Source organism: Tamandua tetradactyla, chromosome 1, assembly GCF_023851605.1.
Source record: "Tamandua tetradactyla isolate mTamTet1 chromosome 1, mTamTet1.pri, whole genome shotgun sequence".
NCBI classification, from domain to species: domain Eukaryota; kingdom Metazoa; phylum Chordata; class Mammalia; order Pilosa; family Myrmecophagidae; genus Tamandua; species Tamandua tetradactyla.
This window is the reverse complement of record NC_135327.1, coordinates 110,209,868-110,236,672: the sequence shown is the minus strand read 5'-3', so window position 1 is coordinate 110,236,672 and position 26,805 is coordinate 110,209,868. Positions and strand designations below refer to the sequence as shown.

At 35.3% G+C, this 26,805-nt stretch overlaps 2 protein-coding genes and 1 long non-coding RNA gene across 16 annotated transcripts in view; 1 reads left to right on the top strand and 2 right to left on the bottom strand.

Moving 5' to 3' along the window:
- LOC143651769 (uncharacterized) overlaps positions 1–26,805 on the top strand; it is a 42,865-nt gene that overhangs the window by 10,822 nt on the left and 5,238 nt on the right. The window contains exons 2-7 of one of the 5 annotated variants that reach the window (XR_013160209.1): positions 6,400–6,463; positions 11,852–11,990; positions 12,501–12,661; positions 12,751–12,844; positions 21,454–21,543; positions 25,150–25,423. This is a non-coding gene — a long non-coding RNA (uncharacterized LOC143651769). Of the gene's footprint in view, positions 1–6,399; positions 6,464–11,851; positions 11,991–12,500; positions 12,662–12,750; positions 12,845–20,021; positions 20,098–21,453; positions 21,544–25,149; positions 25,424–26,805 lie in introns of all 5 variants that reach the window. The other 4 variants (XR_013160213.1, XR_013160205.1, XR_013160204.1 and 1 more) reach the window with 4 other exon arrangements.
- DGKB (diacylglycerol kinase beta) overlaps positions 5,193–26,805 on the bottom strand; it is an 802,099-nt gene continuing 780,486 nt past the window's right edge. For 7 of the 10 annotated variants that reach the window (XM_077122452.1, XM_077122491.1, XM_077122515.1 and 4 more), the window contains one exon: positions 5,197–9,133. In XM_077122452.1, the coding sequence (XP_076978567.1) occupies positions 9,026–9,133 (108 nt within the window). In that variant the 3' untranslated portion in view covers positions 5,197–9,025. Of the gene's footprint in view, positions 9,134–26,805 lie in introns of all 10 variants that reach the window. The other 3 variants (XM_077122529.1, XM_077122483.1, XM_077122474.1) reach the window with 3 other exon arrangements.
- LOC143685978 (large ribosomal subunit protein eL21) lies at positions 18,331–18,900 on the bottom strand. The gene has a single exon (XM_077163078.1). It carries the CDS (start codon positions 18,854–18,856, stop codon positions 18,374–18,376), a length of 483 nt encoding a protein of 160 aa, XP_077019193.1. The 5' UTR covers positions 18,857–18,900; the 3' UTR covers positions 18,331–18,373.

Here is a 26,805-nt window from a genome sequence, read left to right as displayed (position 1 = left end):
ATCTTTGCTACATCCTCTAAGTTTGGGAATACTGTGTTTTTGCCTTCATTCACCTCAAGATGTTTTCTAATTTCCTTGGTGATTTCTTCTTTGACTCTTGGCTTGTTTAAGAGTATGTTGTGTATTTTCCACGTATTTGTGAATTTTCCATTTCACCCTTTGTTATTGATTTCTAGCTTCATTCCATTGTGGTCAGAGAAAATACATGGAATGATCTCAACATTTTAAAAGTTATTGAGACACGTTTGTGACCTAATATGTGATCATTGTGCACTAGGGAAGAATGTGTATTCTATCGCTATTTAGAGACACAGCCTATGTATGTCTGTTAGAAATGGTTGGTTTACAGTATCACTCAAGTCTTTCACTTTCCATTGATTTTCTATCTGATGTTCTATTATTGAAAGTGATATGTTGAAGTCTCCTACTACTAATGCGGAAGTGTTTATTTCTTCCTTTAATATGTCAGTATATTTGGGGCTGTACTCTTAGTTGTATATATATATATAATTATTTAAAGTATATAATGTTTTTTTAACAGTATATAGCATCCTTCTTTATCCCTTGGAACTATTTTTGACTTAAATAAATCTATTTTATCTAATATTAGTATATCTCCTCCAGTTCTCTTTTGGTTACTATTTGTATGGATAAACCACATATGGTTGCATGTTTTTTTTAAATCTATTCTGCCAATCTCTGCTTTTTGACAGGGAAGTTTAATTCATTTACATTCTAAATAACTACTGATAACTCAGGGCTTTCTTTAGCCATTTTGCTTTTTGATCTTTGTAAGCCCTATAACTGTCCTGCCCCTCAATTCTTCCTTTAATGCCTACTTCCATTTTCTTCTTCTTCTTTTTTTTTTGTAATATACCATTTTGAGTTGCTTCTGATTTTCTTTGTAGTTTATTTTTTTTTTCAGATTTTTTTCTTTGTGGTTACCATGGTGCTTACATTTAATATCCCAAATCTATAACAATGTTGTCGATTTGATCATTTAATTTCAATAGCATGCACTAATACTATTCCTAAACCCTTCCACTCCCCTACCTTTTTGTCTTACTGGTTTCACATTACATCTTTATACATTGTGTGTCCAAAACCAGAATTTTTAAAAAATATTTTTATTGAGAAATCTTCACACACATACATTCTATATATGGTATACAATCAATGGCTCACAATATCATTACATAGTTGTGTATTCATCACCATGATCATTTTCTAGAACATTTGCATTGCTCCAGAAAAAGAAAGAAAAAGAAAAAAACTCATATATACCATGTACCTTACCCAATTCTCTCATTGACCATTAATATTTCCATCTACCCAATTTATTTTACCCTTTGTTCCCCCATTATTTCTTATTTTTTTACTCATCTGCCATATCCTGGATAAAAGAAGCACCAGACACAAAGTTTTCACAATCACACAGTCACATTATAAAAGTTCTATCTTTATAAAATCATCTTTAAGAATCAAGGCTACTGGAACACAGATCAACAGTTTCAGGTACTTCCCTTTAGCCACTCTACTTTATCATAAACTAAAAAGGGGTATCTATATAATGCATAAGAATGACCTCCAAGATAATCTCTCGACTCTGTTTAAAATCTCTCAGCCACTGAAACTTTATTTTTTCTCATTTCTCTCTTCTGCCTTTTGGTCAAAAAGCCTTTCTTGATCTGTTGATGCCAGTTCCTGGCTCATCCCAGGATTTCTGTCCCATGCTGCCAGGGAGATTTACACCCCTGGGAGTCATGTTCCATGTAGGGGAACCCACATAGGACAGTGGGTTCATCTGTTGAGTTGGCTTAGAGAGAGATGCCATATCTGAGCAACAAAAGAGGTTCTCTGGGGGTGATTCTTAGGCCTAAATCTAAGTAGCTTAGCCGATCCTTTGCAGGAGTAAGTTTCATAGGGGCAAATCCCAAGATCTAGGGTTTGGCCTATTGATTTGGTTGTCCCCACTGCTTGTGAGAGTATTAGAAATTCTCCAAATGGGGAAGTTGAATATTTCCTCCTTTTCCCCGAATCCCCCAAGGGGACTTTGCAAATACTTCCTTGTTCACTGCCCAAATTACTCTGGGATATAGCAGGGCATCATACTAACCTGGACAAACCAACAAAATCTCATGCCCTATTCAATATTCCATGCACTTATGGTGTTAACTTGACCATACAAGTTAAATTAGAAAATGTGCTACCCAAATATAAATTTTGCTCCAAATAAACATTTCTTCCTTAGTCTCACATAGAAGTTGAAATTTTAAAATATGGATGATTTCATCCATTACCCTGTATTCTGATTTACCTTAGTCCTATCCATATCAGCTTCATTCATATCTCTACTTGAAGTCTGACTTTTTCAACTTTTTAAACAGTTCCTATATGGGGTACTGCTGACTTTCATAACTTCAGAACTCTAACTCTGAGTCCTAGGTGTCAAATATGAGAAAAACATAGATTTTTAATTACTTTTTCTACATTTGCATTTTAGAGCTAGTAAGAAATAAAAAGTGGAGTTACATACCAAAAGCTACAGTATAGGAGTACTGACATTTGTGATTATTTACATAGTAATCTTTACTGGAGATACTTATTTTCTTTATGTTGTTTTGATCTACTGTCATGTTCTTTCCTTTCAATTTGAAGAACTTCCTTTAGCATTGCTTGTAGTGAAGTCTACGGGTGACAAACTCCTTCAGTCTTTGTTTATCTGGCAATGTCTTAATCTGTCCCTCATTTTTTAATAACAGTCTCTCCAGATATAAAATTCTTACTTGGCAATTGTTTTCTCTCAGCACTTTAAATATTTCATCCCACTACTTCTCTGCTTCTATGGTTTCTGATGAGAAATTGGCACTTAATCTTCTTGGTTCCCCCTTGTACACAGTACATTGCTTTACTCTCGCAGCTTTCAGAATTTTTCCTTATCTTTGGCATTCAACAATTTGATACTATGTGTCTGGGCATGGTTGTCTCCAAGTTTATCCTCTTTGGAGTTTATTGGGCATCTGGAATATCTTTATTTAAAATTTGGATGTTTTCTGACATTTCTTTGAGTATTTCTTCTGCTCCTTTACTCTTTCTTATCCTTCTAGGACTCCCAAATGTATAAATTGCTATTCTTGATGGTATCCCACAGGTCTCTTAGACTCTGTTCACTTTTTAAAATTGTTTTTCTTTCTGCTCCACAGCCTAAATAATTGCAATTGTCTTGTCTTTGAGTTCATGGATACTTTCTTCTGCCAGATACAATCTGCTGTTGAAACCCTCTAGGGAATTTTTAATTTCAATTATTGTGGTCTTCAGCTCTAGTTTTTCCACTTGGTTCCTTTAAACATTTCTATCTATTGAGATTCTCATGTTGTTCATTCAATTTTTTTCTCTGATTTGTTTGTTTGTTTTTTGCCTTTATCTCTTTTAGCATATGAGAACCATTTTTCTGAAAGTCTTTGTCTAGTATGGTTAAAGTCTGGACTTCTTTGTTGATGGTTTCTGGATTTTTATCTCGATCCTTGGATGGGCCATTATTTCTTCTTTTTTTGTCCTGTAATCTTTGGTTGCATGCTGTACATTTTAATATTTTAAAGTACTAACTCTGTGATTTAGTCCCTGAGTTCTATGTTCCTTGAATTTGTAATCAGCTAGGGATATGACAGAGATTTCCTTTTGTTAGCTAGGAGCTAACAACAACAACAAGCCAACACAGAAACACCTTCCACAGTTTTTGCATATTAGTTCTGGGTTGAGTTAAGAACTCCTTCAGAATATAGCTGCCCTATCAAGAAGACACCCTGAGGTGAATGTGAAGTGTAGGGTCCTCTTTTCTGAGTCTGTGTCTCATCCTGGGCTTGTACTCACTAGTGCCTGTGGCCTTAAGCATTCCCTGGGTTACAGGAAGTCAAATGCTGCCTCTGCTCCCTTTGAAGGACAGACATATGTTGGAGATATTGAGGGTTCAGTTCCAGAATACCAAATAAAGTGAGTCACATGATTTTTTTTTTTGGTTTCCCAGTGCATAGAAGAGTTATGTTTACACTGTGTTGTAGTCTGATATATGTGAAATAGTATTTCTTAAAAAAACACACACATATATATACCTTAATTAACATACAACAGAGACACAAATTGAGCACATGCTTTTGGAAAAATGGTAACAATAAACTTCCTCGAAGCAGAGTTGCCACAAACCTTCAATTTTATAAAAATCACAATATCTGCAAAACACAATGAAGCAAAGTGCAAGAAAACAAGATATGTGTGTGGACTTTCTCCCTCTTCTGGGTTCTCTATTATAGTCGTAAAGCCTGTAATCCTTTGCCTCAGTCCCCTTTATTTGTTTCTTATACTGCTTCAGGCTGTCTTTAAACTGCTTCTGCCTACAGGGCAAGTGTGGCTCAGCCTTTCAGGCTGCCACTAGATAGACTGGGAGGGACACACAGGTCCTAGTATCTGCACAGGGTTCCTCTGTATCTTCCAGCCCAGGGCCAGGGACCCACAACAGGAGTGCAAGCCAGCACCATACCACACAGGAGAGAGCTGGGGCAGGGGGCAGCAAGGTCACCAGGAGCTTCTCCTAGTTTTTTTAAGTTGCATTTTCTTGATTTGGTACTCCAATCCTTTAACTGTTCTCCTAACTTTCCAGAGTTTTGAGGAAGATGGGAATGGAACTCTGGAGTACTTTACACCATCCTCTAGGTCAATGGAAAGTTGCCTTCCTCAATTCTTGACTTTACCTTACCATATCATGTAATATGTCCATTAATTTACTCAACTCTTTCTAATAGATGGAAAGATCTTTAGAGAAGAGATTGTTATTTTTTTTAAATGCTGAAACTCCTTAACAAAACATCTTTCATCTAGTCAGTGTTCAAGAGATTTTTTTTTTTTTTTTTTTGAGATCTGGTACACACAATAAATTTAGAAATCTTTTTCATCCAGAAAATTCCACTCAAGTCCATATAGATTCATGTCCTGGCCTAGTTTTTTAGTGCCCATAATTCCATCAGCCAGTTTGTCTGCTCTCCTAGAATCTATGAAATTACTGGAAAAATGCCCAAAGCAGCAACATATGGCCCAAAGCACCACACAGTGGAATGGTTCAATTCTTAAGGATACAGAATTCAGACACAAAATACCCAAACCCTTTCCTCATTGACAAAAGGCAGAAGCTGGCCTGGGTACTCCCAGAATATATTCACTATGTTAGACAGTCTGTCAAATTGGTTGAAAAGTTCATTTACTGGAAAAATCTGACCAAAATAGGTGGTGGCTAGTAATGACGCTTAACTGAGTGGTTAACAGTTTTATTCAAAAAGTGGGATATTGTACATAAAACTTTCCACGAAAATACTTAGGATACCGTAATTTAATGAATTGCATATTTTAAACATAATGAAGATGTATAGAATCTTTCAAATGTGAGTTTACTCAAACTTTATTTAAATACAATGCAATTTAATGGGGAGTTTTAAGGGGGTAATTTCTGTCTTTCACACAATGAAAGCTCTTCTTTTTGTAGGTTATTTTTAATTTTACATCTTCAACATATATTACAAGTGTTTATTCTTTTAATTTTGAATATATGTACTATATTTGAATACATTCTTTGGGGATCATACGTGCCATGAAAAGTCCATTTTCCTTTTCATAACCAACAGACAACAAATTAAGTTTGACACAAAAAGGAATGAAGCATTTTAAAAATCTTGAGTCATTCAAGTAGAATACAGTCTGAGATTCGAAAACAGATTCTTCAAAATTGCAATTCCTTCCCATCCCCCTGAAAAGGAAAACAGAACAAAATGCTGAAACATATGTGATTCATTAGCTTTTACTGGATTTAAATTTCTTGCTCTAGTAGACTATCTACCCTTAATATCTGAGTTTTGCTTTGTTCTGGCTATGATCACATGACCTGCTTACAACTGAAAAATGTTTTAAAATATTGTTTATTACACTTCCTCCAATATATATCCTTCCTCCACAGTAAATTGCCAGCTCGTTTCTCATCAACTATACCTGGTATGCACATGTAAATTGAAAAATATATTTATGTCCTTTGAAATTTCTGGTTTTACGCAGGTTCCTCCATTCCTGCTTATTACAAATGTGAATGGCCAGATCTATTCTGGAATCTCATTCTGTTTATCAATTCAGTTTATGACAATAGTTAGCAGAATGAATAATTATTTTCTTTTTTTCCCCTGATTCCCAAAAGCCCAATATGAATTTTTATTTAAAAGATTCATCGACCTAAAACTTTGTAACTCTATGTCTACTTTATTTAAAAGAGATTGACTCAACAACTCAAATACCCACCCACACACAGAGAAAATTTTCCATTCTGCAAAGCTAATACTCATTATTCAATATTTTAATATACCATAGAATTTTCACTTGAAGCTGTCATAGAAATGGGGAGAAGATCTTCTCTGATCACAAAACCATCAAAGTAAGTTTTTAAAAAACCATTTTCTAACCCCCAAGAGTAGTGTAAGTGAAGGGCAAGTACATCAGTATCTCTAGAAAATGAATTTAAGAAAGTAAAATTTGATTCATACTACTATTGCCACCAATGAATCCAACTGACTGAAAATGTAAGTCCAATTAGCACTAGCTATAGCTGTGGAGCCACATTGGGGTGCGGCTGCTTCCCGTTATTCCATTATTCACATCTTATAGGCAGGGTGTGTAAGTTATTCTCCATTGCATGGATTGTTAGGAATGATTCTCAAACCGTTGCTGCCTTCTAACTGTATATTTATAATTGAGATAAGGGCAGGCAACAGTGGGTCTTAGTGGCAGAATTCTCGTCTGCCATGCTGGAGACCCGGTTTCAATTCCCGGAGCCTGCCCATGCCAAGAAAAAAAAGGTAATGAAGATAATAATAATAATTGTATGTAGTACTGAACATAAAATAATTTGTGGCTTCAAAATATATTTTGGACACAAGGCCTGCCTGCCTACTATAGAAAATTTCATCAATTAATATGAAAATATTTATTACCTGTAACCATAGATACACAAAATCAATGTATGTGTTATATAACGTTATGTCAGGAATTCATTGGCTACTGTTTGAGATTTTTGGGGGTCTAGATTACTGCTCTGCCAAATGATTTTTTTTTATTATTCCAGGGCAAATGATTGCAGTGCTAAATTTGCAATTGTAATGATAATTTTCTTGGGAATGCTAAATTATGTCTTAATTTTATTGAAAAGCTTTTATTTTTAAAGCAATTAGACTTATTGTTGATTGATATTTACCAGCCAGTGTTCCTGGAACACTAAAAGAATACACTTCATACATAATCTTCCACTATAGTACATTGCTTGAGAGTAGCTATTTGATATAACAACATTCAGCTGAGTTTTCAAACCAAAGAGCTAAAATTATAGCAATTTCACTTGAAATCCATAAATCCATGCACAGGATTGTGTTCAACAGAATCACTAAATGCTATTTGTTATTCAAAGATGAATGAATCAATAGTAAAATAGAACTGGTAAATCATTAGCACTTTAATGCAGAGCGGAGAGAGAAAACTAATAAATCATGCATTTCAAGCACTTGTTTTCCTTGCAGCATGTTTGAAAACATAAAACATGCAATGATGGGATGCAGGTCAATATGAATGAACAACAATACCAAGACTGTTCAGAAAAGAGTTTCATCTTATATCATAAGCTTAATGAAACGTTAAGAAAAGTGTAACTCCATGATTTCTTCAAACAATCAGAGAATTCAACCATGCCATGAACATCTTAAACAAAGATCTAGGGCATCATTTCCAAATAAACATTGGAAATGTCATAGGGACTGGGGTTGGAGGGGCTAACTGCAGCATGATTTGCTTTAATGAGCTCAATATTATTACAGGTGCTAATTTACTCTAAAAGGAAATGATGCAATCATTTGCTTTCCTCAAGTGTACTTAACTAATCCACTAAATTTAAAGACACAATTTTTATAAATGACCAAAATTTAATAGATTAGCTATTGAGCTGTGATTGTGTTGTATGGCCTTTTCATCTATGAAAGGTGAGCATTTTAATGATAATTAATGGATAATTTACCCTCTTCCAGCATTTCAGTCATCATCAAATTTATCACAAGATCCATAAATTTGTCCATAATGCTTAATTATGCATTAACCCATTTCTCTCAAGCATCTTTTGCTAAATCTTTGGTGGGAAATACAGTTTATTAGGCACATAGTTTATAACATCTATTTGGTTACTGTATAGAATTTGAATTTTCTTCTAGATTCACATGCATTTAGGTATAAGGCTGGTCATTTTACATTTACTGCCAAGTAATGTGTTTTCAGTTATCTCTGTTTAAAAACAAAACTTAAACCAAAAAGAAAGGAAAAACCCCACCTACTTTCTATTTTTCAGTACAGGAAAACATTATACCTGATACTTTAAATCCCACTTAGCATAAAGATGTTGAAGGAAAATTATTTAGATATAGAAGATACAATAGACAACTATTTAATACAATCTTTGAAATCACATTCTCTGCTCAAGTCCTCGGTGAAAGATCATTGATCCACTGTTCGATTCTAAAAGGGAAAAGTGCAACAACCCAAGGTTACGGTCATTGTGGTATTACTGATTAGTGCTTATTACTAGTTGCAATCATACTGAGAGACTCACATTTCCTATGGCATTTCCTTTTTTTATGTTTCACAGGTTTTCTCCACAGGTTAGTAAATGAAATTGGAGGAGGTATGAGAGGGAGACATAAAAATCTATGGAAATGCATGCAACAAAAATATGCAGTTTCACTTCATGTAAACATCTGCTTTCTTCATGCAAAGAAGCCTATAAAAACTGAGACAAATTTTCTAATAGCTGAATTTTACATTAGCTCAGTAACAAAAACTGTTAAACCAATTCTATGATTTTGCATGAGCAGGAGACTTGAAATGGTTCAAAGATTTCCAGCTTAAGTATTCCATGGCCCAATTATGCTAATTAGACGTCTAAAACGGAAGCGCTACAGGATTATTCCTTGCTTCGGTTTCTTGTTCTTTTGACGAGGGAGCAGAATAACCCGGTTTTGGGAGGAGGGCCCATCAGCATTGGGGCTTGGTTCTTGTGTGTAATTTTTATCTGGAGAGAAAAGAGAGAGAGAGAGAGAGTCCAGTAAGCTCGAGGTACAACATCTATTACTGAGAATCTCTGTTAAGGTTACCAATATTTCCTGAGTTGTTGAGCACTACAAGTATAAAACGTCATTTTAGAGTTTCTGTTATCTCAAAAAATAGTTTTAAAGGAGATAAGGGTATGCATTTAGACTAGATTCCAATATTTAGGAGACTAATAAAAAATAAAAATGAGCTGAAGTCACATTTTAAATATGTTACCTTTAACCTCACCAGAAGGAACACCCCAAAGCTCCCTATTTAGGCTATGTGATTATTTAGCATAATTTCCTGACCATCAGTTATATATCATTTATTTAAGGCAGGAAAGGATGTGCCATTATAATATCCAGAATTCCAGCTATACCCCAACATCAAGATATACTTGTTATCAAGTCAAGCCTTATTTATCTTGCTAATCAGATTGTTTCTCCCTTTCAACATGAACTGCAAGACTTAATTTCAAAACAATCATTAGGAATGAAAGTCAAAAGTTAATGGGCATTAAAGGTCAAAAATGATGAACTAAGTTTCTAATTTGCTAATTAATTGGTAATAGAATAGAATCAAATATTGAAAAGCTGGCTTAAGACACTTTAAGAGACTGCTCTAAAGCTACTCGTTTTGATTTCTTTGATATAAAACTACGAATCACCTTAAATGAGACAACCTTAAAGTAGATTATGTCTGCAATTTTCTCTAATTCAAGTCTAAATTAGAGGAGACATTTTATGAATATATGCTATGCTCAAAGCTAATTGAAAGCAATTATCAGAGTGGCATTTTGTCTGTGACTTTAAGATACATTGTAAGATAATAAATGATTCTCATTATGTAATAAAAAGGTCACATCTTGCCTTTGGGCTAGTGACGCTAAGAGTTTTTCAAAAGCAATCTGAGACATTTTCTTTAGCGAACTGCAACTAATACAAGAACCATCGCTTATTAAATATCAGTTGTCACCTGCACAGCACCCGCATCAGAGATGAGTATTTCTTTTTCAAAAAGAAACACCACCTCATTAAAAGCTGCAAAAAATATATCTTTTAAAGTGCCTACCTGACATTTTCAAGTTAAAATGAATATCCTTAACTTGTCATTCACTAATAGCAACGAAACAAAAAAAAATGTATGTCACGTGCACAGGATCATTAAAATCAGGACTGGGGCTTTTGGGAAATGGAATTTTACTTCACAGTCTAGAAAGACAAATGTATGTGAAAAACCTTGAAAAGATGAACAACTTTATTTAACACTGCTGGAATCAGGTTATTCTGGAAAGATTCAGTGTTCCTCTTGCTACTGTAAAAATAAATTGCACCTGTAAAAGGCCACAAGGCTAACCCAGCTCCAAATGCCCTGTGACTCTGACCTTTTTTTGTGTTGTTATCTTATGAACTTGGGTATAAATAGCCAGATTATAAAATGCTACAATACACCTAACTATATTCATTGGAAATAGTGTCTACAAGATTTTCTCTCAACATTTCAGCTTTAGACTACACTTTAACTTATGTCTTTTTTTAAAACACTTCTGCATCCAAGCTTTGAACAGGATCTGTTAGAGCCTCATTCATTCATTTATTCAATTTCATAAAATTTGCTGAGCTCCTACTATGCTTCAGACACTGTATCAGGAACTATGAATAGACAACGCACACTCTGCTCCAAAAATCTTATAGTCTAGTAGGAAAAAAATTACATTAACAAGCATGTTCAATAGTGCTAAAGATGCTGAAGTAAGAGTAAAAGCAGAGAAGCACTGTTTTATTTTTTGATTTTGAAAATGAATCATTTTCTCTAAAATGTTATTTTATTTATTTATTTATTTTGGATGGCAGGCTCTGGGAATCGAACCCAGGTCTCCGGCATGGCAGGCAAGAATTCTGCCACTGAGCCACCATTGCCCACCCTAAAATGTTATTTATTTATTAATTTTTTTTTTTGGTGTATGGTTGGGGAATTGAACCCGAGTCTCCTGTATGATAGGCGGGTATTCTAACCACTGAACTACCCGTGCACCCTAACTCTCTTATTTTTAAACGAGAATCTGAAGAAGCAATCATCACATCTGAGTTATATGATAACCTTGGAATCAAGTAGAATGTTAGCAACTAAAGTAAGGGGGCACAGATTTCTGTCCACAGTTGCTAGACTAAATCCTTCAGAGAGTATCATAGTATTAGGGCATTTCGGAAACAAGATATTTATTACAAAATTATTACCGCTAAAACTTTGGAAGAAATAATTTTCCTGCTTTTGACATCAATTTATGGCAGAGTAAAATGCTATATAATTATTTTGCATCAGATTCTTTGTTTACTCTTGGTATTTTTTAGGTATTTGGATTTTGTTTGATCATGAACATCTTTATATCAGAAATCCTGTGTTGAAAGAATATACGTTTTTATGTGGAAAATGGCACAGGATCTTATTCAGTGGTATTCTTAATGCATGTTGCTGACTAATATGGAGTTATAGTTTTCAGTTGGTAAGCAAGGTTGATGACTAGGCCTATTTTAAGTTATTTATAATCCATCTTCTTGGTTGTTTAATCCGACTTATGGTCAAAGTACATAGTCATTCTTTAGCCTAACTGTATTTCTATAGAAAATTAGAGCCACAATCGTTTTTGTTGTTGTTTGTAGAAATGATAAATAATTGGCTATATTTTCTTCTTTGTCAGGAACTAATAATCATGAAATATCTTTCATAAAATATCTACACTATTTGGCTACATGATCTCATTGGATAATTGCCTGCTTTTGTGCACTTGGGGAGAAGTAAAAACTGCTTCATTAGGAATGAGAACAATTCCAGATGAGGTGAATTTCTGATGTTCTAATCTCGGAATGTCTGTGTGTGTTTCAGGAAGTTGCACGTGGAGGAAAACCCGGGGCTGGGGACCACTGAGGCCTTGTTATAAGGATTCAGATGTTGGTTTTATCTGGGTTTAACACTATTTATTTATTTATTTTTCAGAATCTGATATCTACTAGGAAAATAACAATAAGTACGGAGTAGACTTTATTCCTGGGGATTTTAGAATGCTGTACTAAGTTTTGGCAATTTGAAGACATGAATCAAATGTTAGGTTATCTTCAAGTGCCAACAAATTTTAAGAGCCTCGTAGTTACTTCTCAGTTGTTTCTTGATACATCAAATATATTTTGAGCACCATCTATGAGCAAGGTATTTTGCAACTTGATTGTGATGGTTTGGTTTCTAAGAGTATCTAAGACTACAATTGAAAGGATGGGACCCCTAGAAGCTGGGAGGGAGTGCTACATGAAGGTGGAGGAACGTGGCTGATGTGGAAGGCTTACTCTCTCCAGGCACAACAATAAAAATCTGTGTTTAGAAAATGCAAGATGAGAAATTTCAGCAATAGAAAGCTGTCTTTCTAGAAAATCTCCACTTCTACTTATCACCTACTCTTTTGAAAAGCTATAATGGCAGAAGAGAGGCACTTCTACTGCTCCATTATGCTTTCCAGGTATGTCTTCCAATCTCAGATTAAATTTGGGCACATCTAAAACCACAAACATGAAAAAAATTTCAATTTTAGCTTTATAATTATTCTAGATTAAATAAGGATACATACAGAGAAACCTGGCAACTGGATCAAGGATTAAAGCATGCAATTTTCTTTTTTCTATTACATTGTCAAGGCTGCAAGGTGAGCTGGCTCTACCTTGTTAATATAATATTAAAAACAATGACAAGTATAAAAATAACAAGAAACGAACACTAAGTTCCATTTATTTGGCTCTTATTGTGTATCAAGCATTATGCTAAGTGCTTTACTCACTTAATTCAGATGCTACCCATTTTATCCTCCTCTTTGAGCTGTCCTCAACACAACTCTACTCCCATAGGAGTATGATTATGAAGAGCATAGAATTGAAGTAGAATTTCAAAAAAGGGACCAAAGAGGGGAATTAGGTATTACAATGCACAGGGAATGGTGTCTATTCCTATTAGCATTTGTGCTTTCTCCAAAGACTGTCATTAACCACAACAAAAATCACAGTTGAGAGGAATGGGTCTTCCCTAACTCATAGATAGCATTTGGCCCAGCTCACTGGCATTTTATTTCCTGGCTCTTTATCTTCCAGCACAAAAATGCCCCCATCACTCTTTATTGTTCTGAGTAGTGCTTCTCTTCCCCTGCTTAACAATGAATCATGGGCTGGCCCCTGGTGATCATAGGTCCTGGGCTCCACTGTCACTTGGCAATGCACATGGCAACTTCTCCTGACCTCTCCCTTCTCTTCCAGGTTTTGTTGATCTTTCTCACTTGCTTCTTGTGGATTTCTCTCTATTTGTAGGAATTTCATTCTGCTTATAAAGGACTCCAGTAATAGGATTAAAACCTATACTGATTAAAGATTAAGACCCACACTTAACTGAATTAACCTCATCCAAAAATACAATTTACAATGAGTTCACACTTCCAATAATGAATTAAGTTTAAGAACATGTTTTTCTGGGGTACATAGTTCCAGACCATTACTTCTCTTCTCTACTATGCACATTTCTAGCCCTATTCTTCCTAGCATGGATCACACACTGTTGTGAAATTTAAAGTGTGGGGATAGAAAGAAGATTCAAAATGTCCTCAAAGAGGAAAAACAGGTCCCTTACAGAGAAATAAAAAACAAGATGACATCAAGCATCACAAAAACATCAGTGCTAGAAGACCATGTAGAAACACTTTGAATGACCCAAGGAAAAGTTAATTTTAACCTAGAATGCCATGCTCAATGCACTGATTAAATACAAGGGTAGAATGAAGACATTTCAAACAAAAATGGATCTACAGAATTTACCTCTATATGTCAGTTAAAACATATTTGAGGGTGTACTCCAGAAAAATGAGTGAGCTAAGAAAGAGATTCAGAAAACAGCGTATCCAACTGAATTGAATAGTCTTGGGCAGTCCCAGTATGATAGATTCTCAAAAGACTAGTGAAGAACTTGAAGGGAAGAGCTTCAGCCATTTAAAGAAGAGGAATTGAAATAAGTAAATTAATGTGGTGAAACTTTACAACAAATAAGAACTATTATAAAGATGACATAGCAAAGAGAAGTATAAAAATTAAAGCTCTAATAGCTTTAGAGGAAAGAAAATGTGATCGTAGGTCACTACTTGGTTCTGCAATTGACATAATTTTCATAGTCTCAATATTTTATATGGATTTAAGTAATGTGATTACATAATTACTTTCAGAGGCAGAATGGCATAATGGTTAAAAATCAGACTGCCTGGGTCTACCACTTCCTCTCTGGGGACTTTGGGGCAGTTACTGCGATTCATTCCCTCACCAATAATATATGGATTTTAATAGTGTCTATTTCATTGGTTTCTTTTAAGGACTGAATGACTTAATGTGCACAAAATGCTTAGAATCTCACTTGACACATTAAAAAAAACACTCAGTAAATATTAACTATTAGTAATAGAGTTAAATAGAGAAACATAAGCAGTAAAACTAAACTTTTCCATCTAAGATTCAAGTAAAGTATATCTAAGACTAACAGATCAAAAAATGACAGCAAAGCATATTGCTCATGATATGGAGTGACTACTAAAAAAACAAACAAAATTCAAAGTGGTTCCTTCTGGATAGCAGGCTGGTGACAGAGAAAAGATGGGAGAGGGGTTGGCTTTTTCTCTAAGTTTACACATTCTGATTTTTTAAAAATTTGCATGTGCTATTTTGGTACAAACATTAAGTAATTAAAAAAAAAACAAAACTCTTCTCCAGGTGATCTGACATTCAGAGACCACGAGCTTCCACATCATGTTGGAGCTGTGAGCTCCCCAGGCCACCCCAGATCTTCTGAATAGATGCTGTTTGCAGGTGGATTCCCAAGGGGTTCACATGCTTATGCTTGAGAAATCCTGGTCTGTCATATTATTTCTCTTCTTAAGGGTCAAGGCCAATAAGAATTTGTTGACTGACTGATTGAATGAATGAATTAATCACACTTTCTTGTTCTCACCCCAAAATAAATGGCTGATAGCTAGTAGTAATGAAAACAATAATCTAATTTGCTCAATTTTAATTACCTTTAATGTCAGTTTACTAAGTACCAGTTAACTTCAGCTTCAGTTAGTTCTGGGGATTCGAAGTTGAAGAGAAATTTTTTTTTAAAATTTTTTACCTAATGAGTTTCTTATACTATAGTGATGATAATAAATATGCAATAGTAGAATGTGATATATATTGTGCTACAGATATCCTCAGGGTTCAGTGGGGACAAAGCAGTGCCAGATCATGGCAGAAGCATAGACACAACTAAATATGAGTTTTAGCAATGTTACTCTAACAGCATAGATTAGGGCTGGTTACCATGTGAGTCAGGAAGCCCAGATGGGAAGTTCACATAGTAGTCCATAAAATAAGTGAACTGGCCTTGAATCGAGGCAGTGGCAGTGAGTACAGAGTAGGGGGGCACATTTGAGAGATACCGAGGAAGCACAATCTACAGGACATAGTAGCTGACTGATATGTAGACTAATGGGTAAAGGGAAGATTCTGCCACGACTTCCATGCTTTGCCTTTGGTTGCTATGTGTGTGGTGATGCTTTTTATATAGAGAGAATCATTTTTGTCAGAGTCAGGGACCAGGAAGTTGGTGGACTCGCATGGAGTATGACAATCTGCAAGAGATGTTCAGTGGGTATTTTGAATTTGTGGGTCTGGTGTTTCGAAGGGAGAATTGATACTGAGACAGATTTTGGTAGGAGGAGGCTATAATAATTATCATCCATTGAGATGCAATTACTGACGGACATTGTGACAAACATGAATAGCAGACGTTAAAGCAGACAGCTGGGTGACTAGGGTATTTAAGGGTGAATTGGAACAATGGTAGCCTGTGAAAGAATGTGAGCACCAGTTGCCAAGAGATAGGAAAAAACTAGAGAGAGGTGCCATTATAGAAACATTTCCAGTCAGTCTTCGATTAATTAGGGTGAAGCTTTCAAACCACCTGTGCTGGTTTGAAAGGAAGTATGCCCCCTAGAAAAGCCATGTTTTAATCAAAATATCATTTCATAAAGGTAGAATAATCCCTATTCAATACTGTATGTTTGAAACTGTAATCAGATCATCTCCCTGGATGATGTGATTTAGTCAAGAGTGGCTGTTAAACAGGATTAGGTGATGAGATGTCTCCACCCATTTGGGTGGGTCTTTATTGGTTTATTGGAGTCCTATAAAAGAGGAAACATTTTGGAGAAAGGGAGATTCGGAGAGTGCAGAGTGCTGCAGCACCATGAAACAGAGTCCACAGGCCAGCAACCTTCGGAGATGAAGGAGGAAAATGCCTCCTGGGGAGCTTCATGAAACTGGAAGCCAGGAGAGAAAGTTTGATGCCGTGTTCACCATGTGCCCTTCCAGATGAGAGAGGAACCCTGACTATGCTCACCATGTGTCTTCTCACTTGAGAGAGAAACCCTGAACTTCATCGGCGTTCTTGAACCAAGGTATCTTTCCCTGGATGGATGCCTTAGATTGGACATTTCTATAACTTGTTTTAATTGGGACATTTTCTGGGACTTAGAACTGTTAGCAATTTATTAAATTCCCCTTTTTAAAAGCCATTCCATTTCTGGTATATTGCACTCCAACAGCTAGCAAACTAGAACACCACCTGAACCCAGGCTAGGCATGCTGCCATTATTACAATGGTTTGCTAAGTAATATGTTATTAATTTGTTCAAACTAATTTACAACATAAAAATCATTACATTAGAGTTAGATATTGTAGGATGTTTAAGAAGATGTTCATGTAAGTCAGAGTTCGGCAAGAGTTTTCTGCAAAGGGGTAGATGGTAAATATTTTAGGTTTTGTAAGCACATGTTCTCTGTCGCAGCTAAGTAATTCTTCCATTTTAGTCCCAAAGTTGTCTTGGACAATGCATAAATGAGGGGGTGTGACTGTGTTTCAATAAATACTTATGAACACTAAAATGTGATTTTCATATCATTTCCATGCATTAAGAAATATTATTTTAAGAACATTTTTTTCAACTATTTAAAAATATAAAAGCCATTCTTAGATTGTTGGCTATACCAAAACAGTTGGCCAGCCAGATTTGGCCCATGAGCCATAATTTGCTGATCCCTGATGTAATTACATGCAAGTACTGAAAAATTAAATCTATAATTGAAGCTTAGGTGGAAGAAATAACAATTTAAAATCATGATTTTAATGTGTCAATAGCTAAAAGGTGGATAAAAGTTGAAATATTTTTATATGGTCTGTCTTTGCTATACTATTACCACCATTCAGAATTCATTCTGTAAAAATTATGAATTAGGATATATACTATCGTTCCCATTTTCAGTAACATACCAACTGATCAAATTTGGCTTAAATGCGTAATCTCTTCAAGTGATTTGTAATGCTTTGCAACAGGGTGGGTTTAAGGAGATTGAGACTTTTAGAAAGCATCTTAGCAGGTAGTATATTCCTTTCAAATATTCTCCCTGAAATCTAGCCAAAGTTTTCTTTTCCTTCTTCATTTCTTTAAGAGTTCATTATCATTGGTTTGATTCAGCTATCTAAAAAATGAATGGAATGTTTGGAGCAAAATAGATGCCATAAAATATCTTGGGGAGAACTTAATTTAGTAATTATTTGGAACATTAAAAGTTACCTAGCTTGATTCTGGAATAAGATTGCCACCTTCCAATAATGGAAACCATTTTGAATTCATGTGTGTATCTGAGCCATATGACAGAGAGAATAAAGTGCATGCTAAATTTTTCAGTTCCATAACTGCCAAAAAGCAAAGCAATGAAGCATAAAAATTTTCTAAAATCCCTTTGCCAGCTTCTTTATGATTCTAGCCATTATTTTCTGGAATGATAGCTGTTTCCAAATTTAATGTTAAAGTCTTTGATCTAATATCAAATTCAGAGAAATCATTGTGAAGATTTAAAATAAAGTCTTTAAAAATGGGTTTGAGAGGCTTACTTGCTGATGGAATTCTTAGGAATTTTAAATATGTGTGGTAATGAGGTAAGAGACACTGTTTCCTGAAAGTGATAGGCTATTTGGCCACATTGTAGGGGAAATATTCATACCTGGATTTGAAATCTCTTTTAAGATATAAATTGTATTCTCCCTCCCAAAATATCTTTTTTTTTTTTTTTTTACAATCCACAAGTGTTTTATTTTTTTACACCTCTTATGCCATGAATTCATAGGGAATAGGCTCCAGAAGCTCAGGCTCCTTTCCATTGGTTCTCACAAAGTGTGCTTCTCTGGGTGGAGCAGGCTGGCGCTTCAGTTGAACCCAGGTACCCTTCTCTTTGGCTTCCTTTTTTTTCTGATCATTTTCCTTTACACGCTTCAGGAAGCTATCTCGGCTCTTAGAGTGCTTAATATGCTCAATACGCACATTAATTCTCTTGGCAAGAATCTTGCCCTTCACTTGTTTGTTTACAACAATACCAACAGCATGCTGGGTAACATTATAGACTCTTCCAGTTTTGCCATGGTAACATTTGTGGGGCATTCCTTTTTGAACAGTACCCATTCCCTTGATATCTACAATATCGCCTTTCTTGTAGATTCGCATGTATGTGGCCAGAGGAACAACTCCATGTTTTCTGAAAGGCCTAGAAAACATATAGCGGGTGCCTCTCCTCTTCCCCTTTGTGTTCGTCATTTTGGCAAATCACTGCAAGATGGCGGTTCCGGCCGAAAGGAAGCCCAAAATATCTTTATGTTTGTAAGTTGGTTGAGAAGGAAGGTCAAAGACTTAAAAAACATTTTTACTATTTCCATTTCTTTAGAGAATTATACTCATGACCCAATAGCTGTTTAGGCCCTCTGAAGGCCTCTCCAAACCTATGACCACAGAATATTCACAATGTGCAGTTCTTCTCTTAATGGATATTATTTCATATACATTTTCCCATATAGTCTTTCCATTTAACCTAGGGGTAAGAACATGAACTCTGGGACCATGTCACAAGGGTTGGAACCCTAGCTTGGATGTTTAACCAGCTGTATGACCCAGGCCAAGAGATTTCACAGTTTTGGGCCTTGGTCTGTATTTGCCAGAGGAGAGTACCAATAGTACCTGCTCCACAGGATCCTGCAAGTACCCATGAGACTGTGTGTGCTGGTTTGAAAGGATGTATGTGCCCTAGAAAAGCCACATTTTAATCCTAATCCCATTTTGTAAAGGCAGGCATTTCTTCTAATCCCTATTCAGTATTGTATGTGTGAAACTGTAATCAGATCATCTCCTTGGAGATGTAATTTAATCAAGAGTGAATGTTAAACTGGATTAGGTGGAGGCACGTCTCCACCCCTTTGGGTGGGTCTTGTTTAGTTTACTGGAATCCTATAAAAGAGGAAACACTTTTGAGAATGAGAGATTTGGAGAGAACAGAATGGCATAGCCATGAGAAGCAGAGAGTCCATCAGCCAGTGACCTTTGGAAATGAAGAAGGAAAACGCCTCCCAGGGTGCTTCTTGAAGGGAAGCCAGGAGAGAAAGCCAGCAGATGATGCCATGTTCGCCATGTGCCTTTCCAGATGAGAGAGAAACCCTGACCCTGTTCACCATGTGTCTTCTCACTTGAGAGAGAAACCCTGAACTTCAAAGGCCTTCTTGAACCAAGGTATCTTTCCATGGATGCCTTCAATTGGACATTTCTATAGACTTGCTTTAATTGGGACATTTTCTCGGCCTTACAACTATAAAGTAGCAACTTATTAAACTCCCCTTTTTAAAAGCCATTCTGTTTTTGGTATATTGCATTCTGGCAGCTAGCAAACTAGAACACTGTGCATGTGCTTGATAAAGGCTACCTCTCTTTTCAGGGTGATTATGTTCAGTCAAGTCAAAACCACATTCTACGCTCTGGTATGGATTCCTTAAGTGACCAGGAGATGGCAGGTATGACTATCTGCAGTCTCTCTGAGGAGGCTGGAAGCATGGGCAGCATTCCAGCCGCATGATAGACTCCACATCTACCCATAGGGAAGAATAGAAAAAAAAATCAACATGGGACATTTACTAACCCCCCGAGAGCATGTTTTTAATGAAAAGAGGCCAATGTGCTCATACACTGTGACTCAGCCAGAACCTTAGTTGTTTGGCATATCACAACCCTGATCTGAAAGATTTCTCCCTCCATCTTAAACTATTCCTTGGTAACCCAGTAAACATTTTAACATCCTACTCTCAAAAACTTACCATCACAAGATGTAATGGTAAAGGCACTTCTAAAAATGTGCCTAGGATGCTGGTTAAGAAGCATAATTTAGCTGAACTAGTATTGTGCTAGAGGTAACATGACCTGATTAGTTTCCAAATTCCCCTACTTCAAGGCATTCTTTCACCATTCATTCAGCTGCTCAAGCCAGATATTTGAATCATCTTGGCTGACCCATTTCTAAGTCTAGCCAACATTACCCCTGAAATATTTTCAGTATTTCTTGACTTTTTTTAATTTCTACTAAGACCATCCTAGGGCTTGAACAATTGTAAAAGTTCATTATTGGTCACTACAAACCAATCCCTCTCAGCTACCAAGAACCCATTCTCAGCCCAGAATGATCTCATTTGCCATTATGCAAATCTGATGACATCATTCTTGTATTTAAACACCTTTTCGGTGCCACATGACTTTTAAACTAAAGAAACTACTCCTTCCTGTGGACCCCAAGATCCTATCTGATCCCCACCAATTCACCTGCTTTCCCTTCTCTTCCTTCTGTGCCACATCCATCACATGCTCCCTGCCCCAGCAGAGGTTTGCATGTGCTATACCCTGTGCAGATGATACTCTTTCCCCAGTTTGTGCCTAGATATATGGTCTTTATCCTTTACTTCTCAGGTCAATTTTAAGTTTCTTTGAAAGTCTTCCTGGATCTCCTCTGATGAAGTCAAATCCTCCTATTATAAGTTCTCACATTACCATAGTACCAGGAAGCTTTCATTCACAGACTTTATATTATTAGTGAAATCAATATCCATGTGACTATTTGAGTAATGTATATCTCCAATAGAGACCCATTCTTTTGTTTTGTTTTGTTTGTTTACTTTCCATCAAAACACTCTAGAATGAAATGTCAGCAAATCTATAGAGAAGGAATTCAATAAGCATTTCTTGAAAGAATGAATAAATGAATCACTGATATTTTTGACTTGGGTTGGATGAAATACTTGTGTTCTCTTCTCAGTTTTTATTTACATGTCTGAAGATCTGCTTAATAATATCTATTTTTTTTCAACTCATAATGTTGTCAGGTTGATAAAACAAGGGAATATTATCAAGTTCTTTAAAACTTTTTAAGTGTCCTAAAATGAGAAATGTGGAACTGTGGCGTTACTATTCAAGTAAGTAAAAATTACTAAATTATATTCACTGTATTTTTTTATTAGGATTGTTTTTTCAGATTTTTATTTGAAATTGATAACACATCCTGGCAAGAGCCCTTGAAAACTGTGGATCAAGTTCCTTGACATTTGTAAATAACAAGGCTTACTCTTTAAAAATTTCAACAACATGTTACGTTGCCCTTTGAGGAAGTGCTTAGAATATGTTGGCCACATTGAAGAGGTATGACCACAGGGGAAGTGTGAAAGAAAGGTCAGGCTCAGGACTTATAATTCAGTTAGTGCCTACCATGAAGAAAGCCTCTAATTGGTCTGAAAGGAAAGACATCAAATCTGCATATTGGGCTGATGATGCCCTCAACTGGGAGACTACTTCTAACCTCCCCCAGTCTAGAGGAAGATACTCCATTTTGAACTAGATATAAATATTGGTGTCCTTGAACACTAAATGCCAACATTATGTTAAGTTCAAACAAGTTTATCACTTTTGACAGATTTAGCAGTCTTGGATTAGTAAATATAAATGTGTAAGAGATGACATATTTGGCGTATTTCTCATTTCAATTTTTGCTCTTATATGTTTTTGGACATTGTGTCCTATTTGGCTTGGAGTTCCTATAAAAAAATTGAATGTGAGAGACATTACTATCTTTTCACCAAAATGAAATGAATTTTTCTAAATTGAAACTGAGTAGATTAATTCAGGTATCAACATAAAGAGTAAAGCAACAATTTAGGTTTATGTGACAATATTTTAATAGAAAGTATTAAGGTGGAGAGCTATAAAAAGGAAAGTAATTATAAACATGATGTTTGCAATGACTTTTAAAATATAATGTGGTAAAGAAAAAAACTTCTTTAAAATATTTTTGTGAAAAATGCAATCAAATCTAATCAGTTTGGCATTAATTAAGCTCTAATAATGTACTTCAGTCTCTTTTTCAAGTAGTGTGATCCGTTTCCCCTTCATCCAGGTCGATTTGTGCACATTATGGTGTCATCATAATTTTAAAACATACTGAGAAAATGACAGAGCTGCAAAATTAAAATAAATGATTAATGGTATTTTTTTCATGTTTTGTACTAATAGGTATTACTAAGCCTTTAAATTAATAGAGCTGTCAAGCTCAGAGGTGTTACAGATCCAGCAATGAACCAAAATGGAAATTATATATTCCACAGACACCTAAAGATGACACTTTGGAATATTTTAAATTTTAATTAGTAGGTGCAATTGTTTTGTTCCCCTGTAACCACCGCAAATTAATTGGAAATTAGTCACAACCAATCCTCTTCTTAACAATTTGAAATGAAGAGATTGGTGCTTCACACCTTAACATTCTTGTTTGGGGGCCAGAAAGCATGCATACAGTAAATTGCATTGTCAATTACAAAAACAACAACTGTTGTGAAATTAGGAAAAATTATGCACAGGTAAACAAAACTAATTAATGCATCAGTAACAGGGGAACACACAAAAAGAAAAAACGAGAAATAAAAATACCCAACTAAACACGAAGGTGCCAGTCTTCGAAAAAATAGAGGTTTATAATGCAGATTTATGCAAAACCATTTACTGATGAAGACTTAGGTAAGAGGACGCTTTTAGTTTGTGTTTTGTTTAACTGCTTTTGGAGCGTCACAGCCACTCACACCTTGAAAAATAGACAAACAATAACAGCTACCTGTTTATTCAAATGTATTTCAAGATGGCAGGGACTTAAGCAGTAATTTTCTAATCCTCAAAATACCAAGATTTAGAATCATTAAATAACAAACTGTGGTATTTCCTTCCTTAAGAGTTAGACTTATTCTGTATTTGAATATGAAGCCACATGCAATCTGCAGGCACATGAGGAAAACATTCATCATCTATACCCTACCTCATAGGCATGTTCCTAATGACAACTTATGGGTTACTCTTTTTCTTTCATGCTGAAAATACACGTGTTTCCTTGTCTGCTTATTTTTTCCTCTTCTAAAGTAAGCCAATAGAGCAGCTTAAGATTTGTTGAAAATGGTGTGTCTACCAAGTCACCAAGTGATGTTACAATAGTGGTGTGACTTTTAATGAGAAAATAATATTCTTATTAAACTTTCAAAACAAGACTAATTTCAGGATACCAACTTGGTGCATGAAAAAAGTCTTTCATAATACTTAAAGTTAATCAACTTAATGTAAGGGTCTTGATTGATGCTAGATTTAGGTAAATCTGCAGATCCCTTTCATGGCATGATTATTCTGGTTGAGTTCTAATGGAATTTTCTTTCTTAAATAATTATTAAAGATATTAAATATTGTATTGATACAATTTCCTTTTCCAACATGAATTCATCTGTAAACGATGATGGGAAAGCAATAAAAGTCACTGCTACATTTTCTGTAATACTTTGGCCAAATCTCAAAAAGATGTCAAATTTTTCCTGCCACAAAATAAACATGCATTTGACTTTTTTCCTTCCCTGCATGATTCAGGATTATAAGGAAATTAAACATTCAAGAAGAAGAAAATTCAGGTGCACTATTAAATATAACAATGTTAATATATATCCAGAATTAATACTTTCTTTCTGGTGCTAAATGTGATATATAATAATTTTCAATAACCTTCCAAACTCCTTTGTGATTTGCTGTCAGCTGGTTTTATGAATAAGAAAATAGTTTCAAGAGATTAAGTAACTCCCTGGAGCCCAGAAGTCACTGACAGAATGAAACTGAGACCCCAGACTTTGGCTCTTATTCTTGTTTTCTACCCATTGGGATATGCTTAACATGGTAAAGTACCTTTCCTAAGCAATTTCTCCCCCTCCCTTCTGACAGAAATCCCATAAAACATTGCTATCAAGGAGCGAAAAATATTTTTAACCTCAATCTATATTGAATTTCTGCCAAAGTGCTAGAAAACTTGACTATTTCAGTTGTAGATACCAGCTTGCTCAAAATAACTTTAAAAATAGTAAAACCTAGAATGGATTTCAGATAAAAAGCTGATAAACAGAGATTTTAATGAATTGCTTGAGATTCTGTAATAGAAGGATGGTAAGGCTGAATAACTTCTAACTTGTTTTCAGCCCCCAGGCCTATGATCGGTTTATTGAGAGAACAAATGCAAAGAGATCTACCAACCATGAAGATGAGCAAATTCTACCTGTTTATCTACTTCTCAAATTCACTCCTGAAGCTTCTAATCAGGAAACAGTCCTATCCCAAACTGACTTGAAAAATATCTATTATATCTTTAAGTAATAATCAAAAGAGATATAAGGACATTATAAGAAAAAGCAATCCAGCAAATACCATTATATTTTCTAATAAAATACTGCATGAACTGCTCATTAAAATGGTATTCCCAAGTACAAAGGATTATTCATGGCATTCAGCTTTACCCATCCCAATGGATTTGGGTTGAAACAGCTATTAAACAGCTTCTAAAAAGGGCTATTTGCTTCTAAGTGTGAATGCCCTATGATAGATTTGCCATGGTTAGGGATCATGCCACAGCATATCACTATCCCCTGGGCCTGGTTGCCTGTTTACACCTGAGCTCCTTTACTCAACCCTGTGCATTTCAGAAAACTTTCATACCATTGTATTTCTTCTTCTAGGAACTTTTTATCCAGAGGCAAACAAGATTGATGAACAGCTCACGGGCTTGGGAGTTGAAAACCAAAGTAGCAACCGCCTCAGCTGTGCCCATCTTTGCTTCATGATCTGGGACACCTACCTGGCCTACCCACAGTCTAAGTCTCCCATCCTACCAGACACCTTACCTGAAACAGTCTTTACATGTATTTGCCTTCAGACATTAGAATCTAACAAAACATCCCATTTGATCATATGCATCATTATTGACCTGGATGAATACCTAAATCCTTATAGGTGAGTAGAAGAGCAATGTTTTTTTGGTTAATTATTTTCTCTCAAACAATGATTTTTGTTTTCACTGCTTAAATGTAGGACCAAAGAATGGAAAAAAATTACTGAAGTTTTCTCAAAATGGAGACGATTTAAGATTCAAGATTTAGGGCAAAGAGTAGACTCGATTAGATTATTTTTGTAAGAGATATGACACGGGGAATATGCTGTAGAATCTCCAAGTCTTCAGATGAGCACTTCTGGCTAACAATACACCAACCTGACTGAGAGAAATTCAGGCAGATCTCAAATAGCAAAAGACAAAAGGCTCTAAGGGAAGTGGTATGAGTTTTAGGCAAGATGGAGTAAGCCCACCCTGTCTCTTGCACCAAGTGCAATTAAAAACACTGGACAAAATGCATAGAGTAATAGACCATATCTAAAAAAAGAACTGAATGATAATTTTACAACTGAAAAAGACAATGGTCAAAATAAAAAATAACCTGTATGTACTGAAGAGCTGAATGAAGCTAAGAGGGAAAAGTAAGTGAGCTTAAATATAGATGGATAGAGACAATATCCAATTTGAACAACAACAACAACAAAAGCAAAAAGAAAAGAACAACAAAGACTCATGGACCCAATGAGACAATGCAAAAATTGTTAACTTTCAGGTCATTAGAGTTTTAGAAGAACAGGAGAAAGAGGTTGGTGGAGGAAAAAAAAAATATTTGAAGAGATAATGGCTTCCCAAATTAGGCAAAAGACATAAATATACAGATTCAAGAAACTCAGTGAAAATAAAACAGGATAAGCTCAAAGAAATGCATGACCAGACTCATCAAAATTGAACTGCTTAAAACTAAAGACAAAGAAGAAAATCTTGAAGGAAGCCTGAGAAAAATAATGCATTACATACAGCAGAGTAATGATTCAAATGACTGTAGATTTCTCATCAGAAACTATATTATGTAAAACACACACAATGTTATTCAACTTTACCCATTTTAAGTGGATTGAAGCAACCATAAACAACTTTTAAAAACGGCTATTTGCTTCTAAGTATGAATGTTCCATGACAGATTAGCCATGGTTAGAACAAGGGGAATTACTTACTATTAAGAGGTTATCAACAGGGAGTTACAGGAATACAGTGGATTAAGCAAATATTCCAGACAGAAGGGAAGTTAAAATGGCTTCATGGAGAAATTTCTCAATATTTAAGGGTGATATTTTATTTTAATTTTAGTGTGTACATACTTAAAAACATACTTTGATATATTATAAGTAATTTATAAAAGTATATACACCCCAACAGGCATTCTGCATAAAAGGGAAAATTTAAGTATATGAAAGCAATATCCCATATGTTCAATTAGATGAGAAAAATGCATACCTTTGTTCTA